The sequence below is a fragment of the Merops nubicus genome, unplaced genomic scaffold (assembly GCF_000691845.1).
Source record: "Merops nubicus isolate BGI_N331 unplaced genomic scaffold, ASM69184v1 scaffold13168, whole genome shotgun sequence".
Classification (NCBI taxonomy): Eukaryota; Metazoa; Chordata; class Aves; order Coraciiformes; family Meropidae; genus Merops; species Merops nubicus.
The window spans coordinates 1-17020 of record NW_008626407.1 but is presented as its reverse complement, the minus strand read 5'-3'; the positions used below and the strand labels follow the sequence as shown (position 1 = coordinate 17020).

Here is a 17020-nt window from a genome sequence, read left to right as displayed (position 1 = left end):
TCCCTGCGTGTTTGTCTGTCACTGTGTGGCCCCTGTGCCCGTCCCTGCGTGTGTGAGTGTGTGTCTGTCACTGTGTGGCCCCTGTGCATCCATCTCTCTGTGTCCATCCTCTGACTGTGTGTTCCCCTCTGTTGGTCACTGCCCTCAGCCCTCACCCCCAGGCTGCCTCAAGTGCAGAGAACTGACCTGCTGCCTCACCTGTGCCAGCAGAGGCGTCCGGAGGATTTCTGGGGTTCTGAATCCAGAAATAACATTGTGTAGCTGTAACGTGGGTAACTGTACAGGGCCCCGTAGTTCCGCTTCCCACCCCCAGCCCATCACCGAAGCATGCACACACACACACACACACACACACACACACACACACACACACACACGAGCTCTCTCAGCCTCCTGGGGGCACAGTGCAGGTGCTGAGGGAGTCGCGGGTACCTGCTGTCCAGCCGTCCCTGTACAGAGCCCACCCCCCTCGCTTGGCCCCTGGGCTGCCCAGGACGCTGACCAGGCTCTCCCTCCTTCCTTTGTAGTGTCTTTGTCTGGCGCTGCCTCTGAAGGGAGCCGCTGCTGCTGCCACCACCAACTGCCACGAATGCCTCGAGCCCTGGGCTGCTCCTTCCCAGGCCATGCTGCATGGGGGACTCTGCTCAGGTGACTCACACCAACTTCCTGAACAAGGTGTTGGTCTTGCACACGAAAGACCCAAGTCCTGGAGAAGGAAGCTGCAGCTGGAAAGGGAATCCTTTTGCAGCCTGGGTAGGCCAAGGTGATGGAAGGGTTCACTGCCAAAGCTGCTTTTCCCTGATACTGTGTTACTCATGTCTGACAAGGAGCACACCAAGAACATGTCAGGCCCTTGAAGTTGCATCATTTCCAAAATTATTGCTTGAACATTTGTTCAAGGAAGTTGGTGGGGTTTAACCACACCCACTTCAAACGCCCATTTGGTGCACCAAATAAACTGCAAGCTTCTAATGAGCATGCTGGGGGCACGCTTCAGCTTCTGGTAATGGAAGGAGCAAAGTTATCTTTTTTTTCTAGATCCATTTTGTTTTTAAATGTATGTATTTGGCAGTTTTCTATCCATAAAGTGCCTTTGAATAGTCGTCTAGTAGTACGGGCTGCCTCCCACCAGTTGCTTTCAACACACGGTGCTAGAACTTCCAGAGGGCTGCCCGTGGCTGGTGCTGCCAGCCCTGCTCCCTGCTTTGGCATTGGGCACCTTCACCCGTGAGCCCCAAGCCGCCAGGAATCCCTGTGACTCCCCGTTTTGGGGGTGCCAGGCAAGGGAAGGCTGGTCCATGCTGGGCAGGGACCGTGTCCCCTCCAGCAGGCAGCGAGTCCCACGCCGCTGCCAGCTACAGGAATTGCTCCAACACAAAAAAATTTACCTGTCCTTGAGAAAAGCATCAACTTTGCTAAATTTGGACTCCTCTCCCCATCACTGCTCCTCCTGCAGCCCCCTCGTCCACAAGGCTGCTGGAATGAGAGCTGCCTCCACGAACAGATGTTCACAGAAGGCAAGTAAAGCCGTTCAACATCTGTTAATGAACAGTGTGGGGAAAAAAATAAAACACCACAAAACCAACAAACTACAGGGACAGGGGAAGTGGAGAGAGAAAAGTTAATTTCAACTTTCTCCAGTATTGAAGGAACAGAAAATGTGGGCAATGTCAAAACAAAATACTTCTGACATTTCTGGCATGGAACATCTATATTTTGAAATTACATTTCTTTTAAAAAGTTTGTTAATGGCAAGAAATAAAGGGGGGAAAAAGCATTCAGACTTACAGGCAGTCTTTGAAAAGAAACGTTAAACAGTGCTTTAGTCCCAGTGCAGGAAAACACAACTTGGAGCTGCAGCACCTTCCTGCCAATCCACTTCTGACGCCCACGCGGAAAGAGGTGGCCACTGGCTGCAAGGAATATCCAGCTAGAGGAGTGAACAGCGTACATTAACACACAAGTGCTTCAGCAACCTCAAAGAACCACCTTTTTTTTTAAAATTGAATTTATTAATGCCTTATATTACTATACAGAAGATCAGTTTGTCAGATACACAATAGAGGCCCTATGCAGTCTCTTTTTTTTAAGAAGCCTCCTTGCTCCAGTCCTGTGCCCGTTCGGTGGCGATGTCGGTGAGCACCCTCCTGGCCTATGCTGTAACAACCTTTGCCTTCCTTCCACACTGATTGTATCCCAGGTCAAACCAGTTGTGTGGCAGAATGAGTTAATCAATGCTGATGTGAAAACACCTTAAAGCAATAGTGTCTGTCAGGAAAACACTTCAAATTTCTATGTTTATATATGGTTGGCTTTATGTATAAAATGTTCAGAAGTAACAATGTATTATACTGTAAACTAAAACATTAGTGCATGAATTTATTTTTCAATCGTCGCCATTAATTTCAGTTCTGTGTCTCAAATAAATTTGGATACAAGTTTTCAATGTCCATCTCTTCAATCAGATCCAACAAGCTGATCTCAACAGGTTACTGGGACTTGCCTTACCAGTTCCTTCCGACTAGGAGATGCCATCACACATTACTGCCTCAGAAGTGACAGAAACCAGGGGTCTGCACTTGGCTGAGCAGAACCTCAGGCGTCAGCTTTCACAGCTGGCCATCACCACCTCACACCACTGCAGGGCCCCCGGGGGCAGGACCTGACCAAACTGCTTCACACGGCACGAGAAGGGCGGGGAGCTGCCCTACACACTGCTCTACAGCTCACACTACTCACCACCAGGCACAAGCCATAGGAACCACGGGGAACTGCCATCGACACAAATACATCCAGCTTGCCTCAAGAAAGCAAAATGCCGACATTACTTTTATGTCTATAAGCTTTATTGATACTTGGGGTTTCGGGGTTCTTTTGCCTTTTTTTTTTTTTGAACATTTCACAATGCATTCCACAGACTTAGTTCGATACAGCTCAAACTGCAAGTGATAAATTGTCACTTAGCATTTCTCGCACAACAAGGTTTTAGGTTTCCAAACAACATTTGCAGCATTAGATATTCGGTCCACAGAGTATCAGAGTTTGAGAGACTGTAGAGTTACCTGCTCAAAATCGACTACTGTACGTTTGTGCAACAGTGTGTATGCTGTAGTTTCAGTATAGGTGGAGGTTCCTTTGTTCCTTCCTCTCTTGCTGTTTTAAACAGATGCTAGTGTTTACAGAAACGTTTTAGTTTCTCAAGCTTGTGTGCTATGGAGCTAGTCCAGAAACCAGTCAGTTCTCTGACGTATCAAGCACTGTGGAGCAGCTGAAAGATCTAAGCTTTGTGAAACACATATATATATATATATTGGCAATTGATAAAACAATAAAATCACAATACAGCTATACTCATACCAAAAAGGCAAGATTTTTTTTTTTTTAAAACTTGCTAGGATGGTATATTCTTCTAAAACATCTCATTTTAGAAAATCTGCATCAATCTACACAGACCATACACAGTGCACAAACCGGCGGCGTGACCCTCCGCTCCACTGCACTACCTGCCCCGGGACGCCGCAGGGACTACCGCTGAGGAAGCAAAATGTACAGCTCCTTCTCAAACCTTTTGTATTAGCCAGTGCTGCACACAGGATAAAGAAAGATGATTAGTTTTTAGATCCATACATAGCAGCTTACAATACTTAAGATGATGAAACACGTGGCAGTCAAAACAGTTATTTTTTCCTCAAACACTGCGTTGCTAAAAAATAAAGATCTGTGAAATTGCACTGCAATGTCAAGGGGTTTGCTATTCCCTGACCCTCCCCATGTAAATCCAAATGAGTATTTTTTTTTCCCCCTTAAAAGATGAACTTCCTATCAGTAAGTTGCTTCGGGCTTTTTACTCGGTTTTGCGCTTCAACCCAGGGATCTTTGCTTGGATCCTACAAAGGGAAGAGGAGAGGAAAAAAGAGAAGAGCATTAGAGTAACAAAGAGGTTTGAAGCCTTACACACAGCGAAGGTGCTTTCATGGCAACACAAACACTCCAAAACCAATGAAATTACTAAACCCTCCTTTCAGCCCTCAGTTGCAGCTGACTCAGGTTTCACTGGTGGTTTTCAATACACAGACTTGTATGAGGAACAACGCAAGAAAGGAGCCATTCCCCAACCAGTCCAGGCTGGAAGGCAGGACTGTGGCCTCCCAGGGCCAGCACCTGCGGGGTGTGTGCTCATACAGGAGAGCCACACACACCAAGAGCTCCAAACACTGCTTACAAGGCAGACAAACAGAAAACCCAACTCACTTGGCCATCGCATCTTTGACGTTCTTGTTGACGAGTCCCAGATAGTGGTCGATTTGGGCCTGAAATGGAAGATGCCAGATGTCACAGAGCAGCTCTGACACAGGGCTGTGTTGCTGCCCAGAAGGCAGGCAGGCAGGGGCTCGCCCAGCTTTACTGCCCCGTTTGCTGCCAGAGGTCCCGTGGCATCAGCCACGGCACGTGCTGGCGTTTGCCCCGCACAACGGCTGGCAATAGCGGGTAAGTACCCAAAAACCTCATCCCTGGCTTCCCCGTGTTCCAGCACACTTGCCACTAGCTCTTCCCCCGCCTCTGCTCCAGGCCAGCCCCGGGAGCAGGGTGCAGGACCAGGCCCTCGCTCTGCAGGCAGGGTGGGAAGGAAAGCAGCTTAGGGGGCAGGGGCTGCTAACCAGCTTACACCCGCGGCTCGCCAAGAGGATTGAGCAGCCCGGGCTAAGCCACGCCAGCGGCCTGGCGCCTTTCCTCGGGGCTGCGGCATTTCCTTTCACTGCAGAGGACTTTGTTCCAGGAGCTCTGAGGAGCCCAGGAGGCTCCACCATCTGCTCCATGCCTTTCTCCCTCCCTTGCCCAGTCCCAGACTGGCCTCCACGAGCCGCGTTGTTTTTGAAAGAGGAGAAGGAACTGCTAAGCCGGAGCTGGCTGCCCCTCCTGCGCTGTGACCTGCTGAAGACAGTCCCTGCTCAAGCCCAGCTATAATTTAACCATATGCTTTTTACTTCAGCTCCTCCTTACCTCCTTCTTGTACATTAGCCTCTCCAGAGGAGAAGCACCAGACTGGCCCGAGCATCTCCCACCTCCTGTTTTTGCCAGGGCTATAAATTCCACAGTGCTTCAGGACACAAATCCTGAATATCAGCTCCAAAGAGGTTTCTTCAGAAATTGTTTTAAAAGGTACTTACATCAGGATTAATGCACCGTGCCTACTGCTGCTTTAGTCCCGACCAAAGCTGATCAGTGGAGGGAAGGCCTCCAGGTTAATCGGGCCCTTTTCGTAACTCTTTGCTGGGGAAGCCTTCTTAGACTCCCACCAAGAGGAGGAGGGGAAAGCACACGCAGCCTGGGCTCCAATGAACCCGATTTGCTGCACCCTGGCACTGACTCCTGGGCAAAGGCCTGAGTTTCACAGGCTTTGAATACTGAAATGAATTTTGGGTTTACCTGCTTGTCCTTCTACTTCAACAGAGCCAGTTAATTTTAAAAAGCCTGTAATGAATCACATTAGACACTCACCTGGTGTCTTTCATAAATAACAGGAACACTGAAGAGCGAAATCAAAGCTGGAAAAGAAGACATCAAAGGTGTAAATATTGACCAAATAGGTGGCATTCAGGTAAAACACTGGCTCCTTTCCACACCTTGACATTTCTTTCAAAAAGGTACAAGAAGAACTAAGCTACAGGCAAAAATGATTGCCCAGTAATTTAAATCATCCCTATGAGGGAGAAGCTGGGCTGTTTGCCAGGCCTCGTTAACAGTACAGCAAGTCTGGTCACAGTTCACTTTTTCACTGTGGGTTATGCAAATTCCTCCAAAAGGATCTTTAGGCTTCTGCCAGCATCAGTCGGTTTCTGACACCCAACTCCAGCCTGGTCTGGGATACAAGAAATAAAACTATCTGCAGTGGGATACCAGTTCTGTACCTCCTCCAAAGTCACCCTACAGCAACCATCTTCAAAGTGATGCTAACCCTGACAGGGACAAGCACATCAGAATCTGCTTTTAAATGATACAACGTCTGGGAAATCAGCAATTTCAATTACATTGAATTGCAGTGCAATCCAAAAGCTCTGTTCTGCAGTGTTATCACCAGGCTAGGAAAAGGACACACAACTGTAACATCTCGCTACACTCCCAGGAACACAGGAGCAGCCTCACAGCATGGAGCAGATTTCGGTGCTCTTCCAGAGTTAGTTTGTATGGCAGGAGTTTAATGCAGTGGAAAACACTTACCCAGGATCAGCAATGTCAGACCATTGAACAAGGCACCAACGTAAGTGAACACCCACATCAACACCGCAAACTACAAAGGAAGAGAACAGCCAGTCAGTCCACAGTCCATCCTGCCAAGAGCATCCCAGCTAGAGAGCTCCTCTAAACACAGGTATCAAACTGAAACACCCCAAACTCCACTTAACCCTTGTAAGCCTCACGTAATTACAGATGAGTGACAACATGGCTGGAGGGATCAGTAATAGGATATGTGGCCTCTTGTGTCTAGGTCATGGGGCTGAATCCAGCCCAAGTCACCGGTGACCAAAAGCCACCAGGACTCGGGGGTTGCTCAACACCCTCTGTGTTTACACAGCACTTCAAATTCCACACTTCCTAACGATGGGGAGTGCAGCTCCCACCCCCGCCCGCAGGGGCAGGGACAGGAGGAGCCAGGCGAGGCCGAGGCCACCAGGCTGGCACAGGGTGACAGAGCCCCAGGAGAAGCAGGTGACAGCACGGCCCCCCAGCAGGGGAAGCCTGCCTGGGGGCACCTCGGCCAGGGGGTGCTCAGCTGACTCCATTTCCTTGGGAAAGCATAGACGCTTTGGATGCTGGAAGAGTCAGGAAAGAAGTCAACAATGCCATAAGATACAAGCTGGCTCTAAGCTAAGTCAGAGGCAAACTCAGAAGCTAAGAGCTCCCCTTCTGTTCACAGACACCTGAACTCTCATGCTGCCCTGATTTCTGTTTTCATACCCCAGCCTCTAACTCATACCCCGACCCTGTTCCTCGCCCACCACCACCCTTCTGGCTGCACTTGTCCAGGCCCTGCTCCGCTTCACTAGCCCTGCACAAAGAGCTGCAGAAGTTCAAGCCCCTCAGCTCTCTGCCAGGTGGAGGGTGTCCCAAGCACACCTCTGACCTATGCCAGGGTGGGAGGGGGCCGAAGGCTGCCAGCTCTATTTCTGTGTAGGATTCCTCCCCAAGGAAAAACAGCCTGTTTTCTCGTGTTGCATAAGGAGCTGAGCAGAAGCCAGGAGCTGGGTGTCAGAGGCAGTGGATTTACCAGTCCCTGTTCCCTGCTAAGCACCGAGTGGCCCTTGGCACTGTGCAGAGCACACAGATGAGACCCTGGCCCTCTAATCGATTGAGCACATCTGGGCATTTGTGTCACCACAGAGACTGACAGACATGGCAGGAGGCTGCTGCTGGCATCAGCAGGAGAGCTGGGCCCCACGAACAACCAAAGGGGAGGAACCCTGCTAAGCACGAGACAGGCACAAGGAAAAGATGGGGACAAAGCACTGGCAAGAAAGAGGCATGGCCAAGGACTGAGTGGGGGCAACCATCTAGTCTGTGGCCAAGTTACTCACAAACATCTATTTTTAGCTTACTGTAAGATGCAAAATATTCAAACCAAACAAAATCAACAGCCAACAATAAGATAAGGGCATGACAATCAATATGAGCTTAACTGCATGACCCCTGCAACACAAAGTTTGCTCCACTCCAAGCAGATCCCATTTGAAATTCAGTGGGGTTCACTGCAAATGATGCAGGTTTTTTCTCCATCAGTCCTTTCTACACGTCAAGCAAGCAGCAACGAGTGGCACAGAGTTAACCCCCAGCCAAGGCTGCAGTGATACCATCAACCACATTCCCGCTCAAGGATTTTGGCAGGTTTATAAAAAAAAAAATAAAGCAGATTTCCCTAAACTCCCTCATGACTCATTCCAACCTTGGCCCAGTTCTGCTCTGCGCGGTGCCCGGGCGGAGCTGGCTGCCAGCCCCGCTGCGCAAGGCTGAGGTTTATGAGCAGGCCTGCACAGCCCACACAGCCCCCTCCCAGGGCAGAGCCCCCGGGTTCACACCGCTCAGGGTGACTCCTGCAGGCTGTGCCTTCAGCCAGCTGGATGTGCCAGCTGCAGGCACAGGCAGCGAGGCCTCCTGACAGTGACCCAACAGCCCTGAGCCTCCAGCGGTGCTGCCGAACGCCGGGAGCAAGTCAGAAAACGGGGGTTGTGTCAGCAGAGGGCTAACAGACACAGAGCCATCTCAAAGTCCAACAGTTATCAGAACTATCCAATCCTGTCTAGTGAGCATTGAATTTATGGCCCAAGAAAGATCAAAATCCAGGAGTTAACATTTGACTGACACGGGCTCTGCTCCTCTCAAAGTCTGTCCAGAGCCACCCCAGGGTCTAACGATGAGCTGGGATTCTGTGTGCACATTTTAATCCACTTCACTTACTGACTCTGGGTGGGAGAGGGAGGCACTGAGCCCAGTGAGACCACCCCCCTCCCTCTGCCCTGACAGTACAGGACAGCTGCTTGGAAAGCTGAGAACACCAAAGCAAATCAAGTTCAGCAAAAAACTCAGAGCTCTCCTCCCTCAACTCCTCTCTTCTCACGCTTCTGACAGTTCAAACACCACTCCCAAGATTAGTGGAGCTCATCTCAAACCCACGTTTACACATCTGTCTCTATTTTGTATCCATCTCTTATTTTCTTCCTTAGAAATGAGAGGAGCAAATGCAAAAAGGCTGACCTGAAACACATCTGAAGTGCTAAGTCAGGAGGAAAAAAAAGCTGAAGGCAACCCAGCACTGGCCTACAAAGGAATACTGCCCTTCCCACATGCCCAGGACAGAAGGAAAGCACAGGGCCCCATCTCAGCCTGGACCTTACAGTGACACAAACCAGTAAAAAACCCCAGGACATCTGAGGGACTGAATCAAGAGCTTGCCTAACTCCCCCCAATGACTAATGGCTCCCCAGTACCCACAGCACACTGCAACTCCATGGCCAATCCAGCCCTGCCCCTGGGTCTCTCTTCACTGGAAGGCAGTTTGAACACAGCAGAGCACTCTGTTTCTCCCCACACAGCTGAGCCATGAGGGCTGGAGAGCCCCCGTGCCCAGTGCCCCTGCTGTGCTGTGCCTGGATGCAGGGCAGGCTCTCCTTGGCAAGGGCTCCTCTGGAACTGCTCCTCCAGAGCAGAGGAACTTCTACTTGTGCTGTGTAAATATTTAGAGTCCATTTTAAGACTCCCACGACTGAAGCACCGTTTAGTAAAAAAAGATCTTAACAAGACAGATTTTACAGCCAGAACAATTACACACAATAAACTGACCTGCAGACATTTTCTAAAGCTCTGTAACTTTAATTATACACAAACATGCTGTTTCCTATAGTTAAAATGTTTAAACTACACAAGCCAAGTCTTTTTTTCAAACCAGGGCCATTATATTACACACGATCCCAGCATCTTAATGTTCTCCTCAAGCAGAAACTCTTCAAAATCAGTAACATGCTGGTGAACTGTCCTGACATTCGCTGGTTTCATACAAGGGCTGCTCTCAACTACCATAAATTAGGCCAATTAACCTACATAAAATGTTTTAATGTCAGAAGAAGGGAGGGGAAATGAATTAGTTCAGCTGAATAAACATGTCTTTCTTGTATACCATCGTATTTTAAAAGCAATTAGAGTGCCTTGAAGACATTCTGACTGGAATTAATCCTATTTCTAATGCAATTCCTCTGGAAGGCCTAGTTTTTAAAGCAGTGCTAACAGCAGCTGGCTGTTCACTGCTTCCTCTTCCTTTACTGCAAAGGATCATGATCTCTAAACAAATGCTGTGGAAATTCTTGTAAGTCAGATGAAGGAACATATCACAAAGGGCTTAATTATTAAAAAAAAAAATACAAGTGACCTTGTGACTACAAGTTTTTCTGCTGTTGTTCAATCAGATCCAAACACGACTTAAGTAAAACAACTTTTCTTTGAACTCTGAAACTCAATGCCCTTAAAAACCACAATGAACAAAGAAGGTGTTTCTTTCCTTCCTCACACAAAATGCAGCTCTAGCCATGGCACAGAACTCTGCTGGTCAAGACTCTGGTCTGGAGATGCTGCAGAGACACATCCTCAGTACCCAGTCATTTCAGCATGAAGGTGAGAGACAGCTCTTCACAGCTCCCACAGATGGGCAGTGGTGAGAGGGTTTGGCCACCTAAATGCAACCCCTGTGTGGCAACAGTGGCAAGGTACAGGCAATAATGGCCTTACGTAAGGCACTGTGCCATAAAATGGTTGCAGCAGTACCAATCACATCCAGAAAATAAGAATGCATGGCCACCTTGTAACAAATTTATTAAAAAAAAACCCAAACACATGCTGCAGGAGACTTGCACAGCATCAGGCCCAACTTTTCTGGCAATGCAACCCCTGTGTGGCAACAGTGGCAAGGTACAGGCAATAATGGCCTTACGTAAGGCACTGTGCCATAAAATGGTTGCAGCAGTACCAATCACATCCAGAAAATAAGAATGCATGGCCACCTTGTAACAAATTTATTAAAAAAAAACCCCAAACATATGCTGTAGCACAGCATCAGGCCCAACCTTTCTGGCATACACTCTGTGTTTAAGTTGGAGCATAGTGAGAAACTGTATTTAGAAACTCCAGGTGAGATGCTGAGATCTGTCTCCCCATTTCTATTCCACAAATATAACAAAGCCTTTTACAGCTTTCCTGTTTTTGTCCAAGTTTCACTAGAAACCCCCTCCCCCAACCCCACAACAACTCAAAGGAGTTTACAAAGCACTAAGTAAGGGATTTACTGGAGGATAAATGCACCTTTATTTCAAGAAGATTAAGCAAACTGAAAAAGAAAGGGACAACATGTTGTACTTGGTAAAGGAAACAACTGTTGGAAAAATGAAGAAGGAGATTAGCTTGAAAGGAGAGGATGTAATTCTCATAGAACCCAACTGAAAGGTTCTCAGCCAATTCTTTTATTCTTTCATTATTATTATTCCCCTGTCAATTTTGCTCAGTCACCTTCAATAAATGCCACAAATGCCTCAAACACCTATCTTCAAGAGGCACAGAAGTGTTAGTGACACATTCTGAGTGCCCATACTGGAGCAGCAGCTGATCTTCTGAAGAGGCTTCTGCTGCTAAGGACCAGGGAGGAGGTCCAACAGCCCAACTGCAAGCAGCCACAGCTTAGTTCAGCTTTCCATTCATTTTTATTATACTGTCCCAATGAAGTGCAGGTAAAGTTACCACCACTACTGCAGGCAGTGTCTGGGTTCCAACTCGGTGTGGCTAACAGAAAGCCAACTCCTGACAAACAGAAAGGCTCATTGCTTCCAGCAGGCAAACTAAACCTTGCTGTTTACTCCCCCAAAGGCAAAGATGCTGCCACTGGCTGATGTTCACCAGGAGCAGTGGGCTCTGCTGGCCCAGGTCAGCACGGTGTTCCCAGCAGGCTGCTGTTCCTGCAGCTGAAGCACTTACCTTCAGGGAATCAACCAAGTCATCGACGAGGAAGAGGCGCCTCAGCTCCTTGACCGTGCCGTTAACGTGCCCCAGCACGACGTTACTGTACTTCTGAATGAGCTCCTCAGACACGGCCACATCAGACTCCAGGTAAGCCCTGCAAGAGAGAGGAGCTTGTGAAACCTCAGAGTTCTACCAAACAGCATCAACGTGGCATATAGACCCAGTATCAACACATGTTCTTTTCATGTTACAAAGAGAAACACCTCAGAACATTAATGAGGCCAACGTGTATTCTAAAAAGAGACAGGCTGGGGGGATGTGGGGTGTGTGTCACTCTCTGTTCTGCTATTGTATTAAGCAGTCTAATATTCTAACAGACTTGAGATTCCTTCATTTCTCAAAAAAATAAAATCCTGTCTATCCACACCTCCATGAGGCACTTCTGAAGCTACCGTTAAGCTGTAACAAACACACTAAGGCATGGTAAAATGAGCAAGTTTGTCATCATTCACTTAAAAAAAAAATAATCTCTTACAGTCAGTGACAGCAGAAAGACAGAAGGCTCCCATCTGGTGCAGTGTTCCTTCCACCACACTACTACTCCTACCTGCAGCTGCAGTGGGTAGCAGTATTTCATCTCATTTGAGTGCTGCAGGGAGAAGGGGCTGTGCAGCACATCTGGAACAGGCCACTCATTTTACAGTTGTTACTACTACTTTTGTTTAGGGGGGAATTGGGCTTTGAGGTGGTTTTGTTTGATTTCTTCAAAGCCAAAAAATGCACAGTGGAGGCTCCTCTGTGTGTCATTTAAGGCAAAGCTAAACATGGCCTTGTGGCAAGTCCAAAGCAAATGAAAACACTCCGAACGGTAACTGCAGATGGCTGGCGGCCATTTCAGGGCTACATTCTGCTGTCCACACTTGGCTAGACCCTGCACACCCTTCTCAACACATCAGCAACATACTCAGGACCTGAATCAAAAATTAAACTGATCCCATGGGTGTGCTCTTCACTGGCAACCTCAGTGCAAGTGAAAAACAACCCTTCTTGCAGTTGAAGCTATGCAGATAAAAGGTAAGAAACCAGGTATGCTAAACAAGGTGTGGGAGCTTCTTATGAGTATCAGTATTTTTAGAAATAAGCTGCAGAAAGAGCACAGGTAGAACAAGTTCTGGTTGTTCTTGCTAAGGAGACCTTAGCTGTTGACCTTGGAAATGCTGCCTGGATACTGAAGAGCACTACTGGCTTGTCAAACAGTATTTCAGCTGAGAATTATTCACCCTCATGAGGGCCATACAAGGCCTTGATGACAGAAAACAAACAAAACCTCCTTAGCTTTACAAAAGATACATATTTCATGCTGCTACACTGGAAACTGTTGCCAACAGTTCAGATGTATTTGTTTGTACCAGATCTAAGCTTGAAGGTAAATGCTCCTTTTGTCCATGGAGTTTGACCCACTTCCACTGGGCAACAGAGCTACAACAGTCAGGGAGCAATGGAGGTGAACTCAAGAGAACATTTTACTTTGTCCTACTGAAGATGAGAGAGCAAGAATAAGTGGAAACCCCACAAAAGTAGTGAGAGAGCTGTAAAGAGGAAGACTAGCAGGAGTCAGTGAAAGGTGCAAGGGAAGCTGAGATTGAACCCCTTCCCTGATTCATGAAGGGAGTGGAGCATGTCTGAGCAGCCTGGGACAGAACACCAAACATGTACTCTTACTAATTACTCTAACATGTGATGAAGTTTTTCTCTTAAGATGCAGCTTTGTAATAATGGGCCCCAGTGTACTCCAGACAGGGAAGGATGAATACCACAGATCCCATATTCCCACCCTGCAGGGAAGTGCACACAGACCGTGCCCCAAGGCCTCAGCTCATCCTTAGAGCAAAGAGCTCAGAGATCCTCTGAGGACCCAAATGAATCCCATGATTCAACTTCTCAGGCCTTAGAATTCAAAGCAAGTTTCTGGATTTCTACACTGGGCAGGCTGCAAGGACCCTGGATTCTGCTGATGACAAGGCAGCCAGCCTTGCACATACAGAACACAGCCATGCTGCTACACACTAAAACTTACATTTTAAGTGTATTCTGAAAAAAAAAAAAAAAAATCTTCAAAAAAATATCAGAGTATCTCCTGCCACATTTATTGTGGCCTTTTTTTTTGCTAAATACACTGCATTGAAAGTGCTGCATCTCCTGGGTGTTCTTTACATTTTGTACATCATCTGCCACTGCTTCACATTCTGAAGACTCCAGCATCCTAAGATGCACACATTACTCCACTAGATTGAAGTATTTAATCTTGTTTTTATCTAACTTAAGACCAGGGAAATCCCCTGTACCAAGTGCTCAGTTCTGTGCTCCAGGCTGTGTATGCCTGCTGAGAAAAACAAACCGAGTGGCTGTCCCAGGCTGGGTAACAGATTTTCCAGCACAGAGGCAATTTCCATTATTATGCAACACATTACAGCATATGTCTTCTGTGGGTTCCCACAGCACCAGTGCTGCCCTTCCCCAGAACAACACGCTCCTGCTTGCTTCAATGGGAAGTCTCACCTGAAGGGGTGGCCTTCATCAGACTTCTGGATGGCCTGGATAACTCCCTTGTATATCCTAAAGCTGATGGTCACGGAGAGCAGGGCCAAGGCGATGTAAGCGGTCACGCTCACGATGCTGAACACTGTCAGGGAGAGCAGCAGGAACAAGCTGGCACCAAACACCACTCCTGTCTTCTTAATGTCTCGCCAGTAAAGGAGGTCAACAACTAGAATTTCAAAAAGGAAGACATTAGAACAAGGCATCTTTTGCAGCTATATGAAAACAGTACTGTGGTTCATCTGACTGCTCAGAGTCATCAAGGATGGAACTTGTGATCTCACTGTCAAACCAGAGCTGAAATTACAGCTAGAAATAGCTTATTTTAGCACTGATTCTGCATTGGACTTCAGATTATTTGGATTATTGTTATCAGGATTACCTCAAATGTAATTGGTAAAATTTAGGAACAATTCTGCCCTTAAGCAAAGTCAGAATTAATCTCTCCAACTCCTGTGCTGTGTCCTGCACAAGAACCACAGCAGTTTCTGCTTCATTTCATACAAAGTTCCTTCATTCAATTGCACATTCAATAATGTTCAGAACTTGAGATAAATTATGGCAAAATTACCACCATTATATAACAAGCTTATAGCCATTCAATCTACTCCTAAATGTCACCAAGTTAATTGCAAAATTATCACAATTCAGAACAGATTCTTACTGGGAATGATGATAAAACAAAATTAAAAAATAAAATTTAATGATGATGATTATTACAGGATGAAAATGAGGTAACACAGCAACATTAAATATTTAGTAGCCTCTGTAGGGCAAACTCTGCACAATCCCCTTGTAGGTACAACAGGAAAACACCACTGGGGCTGTGGTGCAATTTCACAGTGCTTCAGAAGCTGAAGTCTTTTCCTACCCATTTCCATACAGAACCCTGGTCAGAAATTTAAAGCCACGTTTTTGTAATATAAAATATTTTATCCAAATATTTAGTTTTAGTAGAAACTTCCTCAAGTGCTACAGCCAGAAGCAGTTACAGTTTCCTGAACGTCTTCCATTTATCACAAACCAGAACTGCTGTGGAAAGACACAGCCTCAGCCCCCCACCACCACTCCATCTCACTCCTCTCCCCCACATTTCCGTATGCCCCCAACAACTCCTGCACGAAAGAAGTCAAAAACTGAGGAGCCAGCCAGATCAGATTCTGGCTGTGGTTCACCATGTGACTCCACAACCATATGGGGTGAGAGATAGAGCAGCCAGCTGAAGGAGGTGACACTCCTGCTCTCAGAACAGCACCCATCTAAATCCTCATCCAATGGCAGCCCAACCTCTCCGTGCACCCTGCTGACCTGCTCCTCTGCTGGGTCTCTTCATGTTACAAGGCTGCACTTTATTTTCTCTGTCAGGCAAATGAAGCTCTAAGCAAGACAACTTTTCTTTAACATTTATAAAAAACAAAGCAAAAAAGCATCAAGTCACTGTAAAATTCCTTTTGTACAGGCTAGAACGTCTAATTTTAACAATGTTTTCTTTGCTTCCTTTGGCTTTGCTTCTAAATAGAAGAGTGTGTATTGGCATCTCTGTGCACATTATATTAAATAAGGTTAGCATGTAAAAAGGAGCTTACAAGGAAACTGTGAGCTTGACCTAAAAATCGTTGTCAACTGTTGAATTGAACTGAGCTGCAAGTATCCATGGTGGCTGCGTGAGACTGTCAAAACCAGCCTTGCTTTTAAAAGCTGGTGTATTTCGTGCCGAGTCGTGCAAGAAAACGTTTCAGAAAAAAATCTTTAGTTAATCTTTCAAATACTGAAACTCTATTTATTTTTAAATGGTGCAATTTGAGCATCCATACATTGGCGTTTGGGGGCTGCTCCCGGATCGTGTGACACACGAAGTATGAGCCCTGCTCCTCTCGGCTTGCAGGCAGCCTGCGCTCTGTAAGCGAGCCCCTGCCTGCCCTGCGGGGCAGCTTCACACCACAGCCTCTCCGCCGGCAAGGAGGGCGTTCTACCTGAGCCCACCGACACGGGATGTAACCTAACTCACCCGCAGGAGCTTCCAGAACGGGAGAAACAAGGGTAAACTGCTGGAATCAAAGCACACCACAAATGCCAAATGGCCCCTAAGCGACCCACCTTCGAGGCTTTTGTTCTCTGTGACCAATAAGTGAACCCCCCCCCGGCAGGACCCCTCCCAGAGCGGAGTTAAACTGCACGCAAAGCGTTTTTCCTCTCCCTGTCTCCACTCCATTTGGAGAACTACCACATCAGCCGCAGCTTAATGACACACGTATCTGGTTTCACTGTAAATTCCTCAAAGGGAATTCAGGGTTGTAAGTCAATCAAAAAACGATTTGTAATTTTCAGTCCAAGAAAGTACATGGGGAAATTGATTTGTGTTTTCCAACTGATCAGGAAGAGGTATTTGCATTTCTTTCCGAAGTAAAAGATTAAAAGCACTACCAGAAGCAGCCTTCTGGCTTTAACTTATGCACAAGATATTCACAGCAGATTAAAAAAAACACCAAACCCAGACAAGCAAAACCCATCAGTCCTCAGCAACAGCCCTACCAGGCAGTACCTCTCCTCGTGGAAACCACTTCAAGATTTCTTTTACACCAAATGAACTTAATCATGCATTTAATGCAAGTACCCCAGGCCCATTCTAAAGCAGGAACAGCTGCCTACATTTGGTAAGCACGAACTGTCACTTGGCACATCTAAATATAGTACTGCTAGCATCCGTGCCTTACATGCACAACTCATCCAATTACATTTTGCTTTTAAAGCAAGTGCTGCAACAGCTTTGTCACCATATTCTCTTTTTTTAAAGCCTTTCTCTTTCGCAGATGTTTATCTTAAAACCGAACGATTCGTCCTGTTGACGGAAACCAGCGGGTTAATACGCATAACCTGATAATCCTCCAAAAAACCCGCACCCCTGAACCAAGCCTCGTCTTTCCCGAGG

General features: G+C 47.0%; 1 protein-coding gene across 1 annotated transcript; it reads right to left on the bottom strand.

The window, feature by feature from the left end:
- Positions 1-2883: 2883 nt before the first annotated feature.
- On the bottom strand, positions 2884-15903 carry RTN4 (reticulon 4). Its single transcript, XM_008945996.1, is given in 7 exon segments — positions 2884-3887; positions 4252-4310; positions 5500-5546; positions 6220-6289; positions 11509-11647; positions 14053-14260; positions 15867-15903. Coding segments are annotated over 7 exon segments (603 nt in total). The 3' UTR covers positions 2884-3844.
- Positions 15904-17020: the final 1117 nt, after the last annotated feature.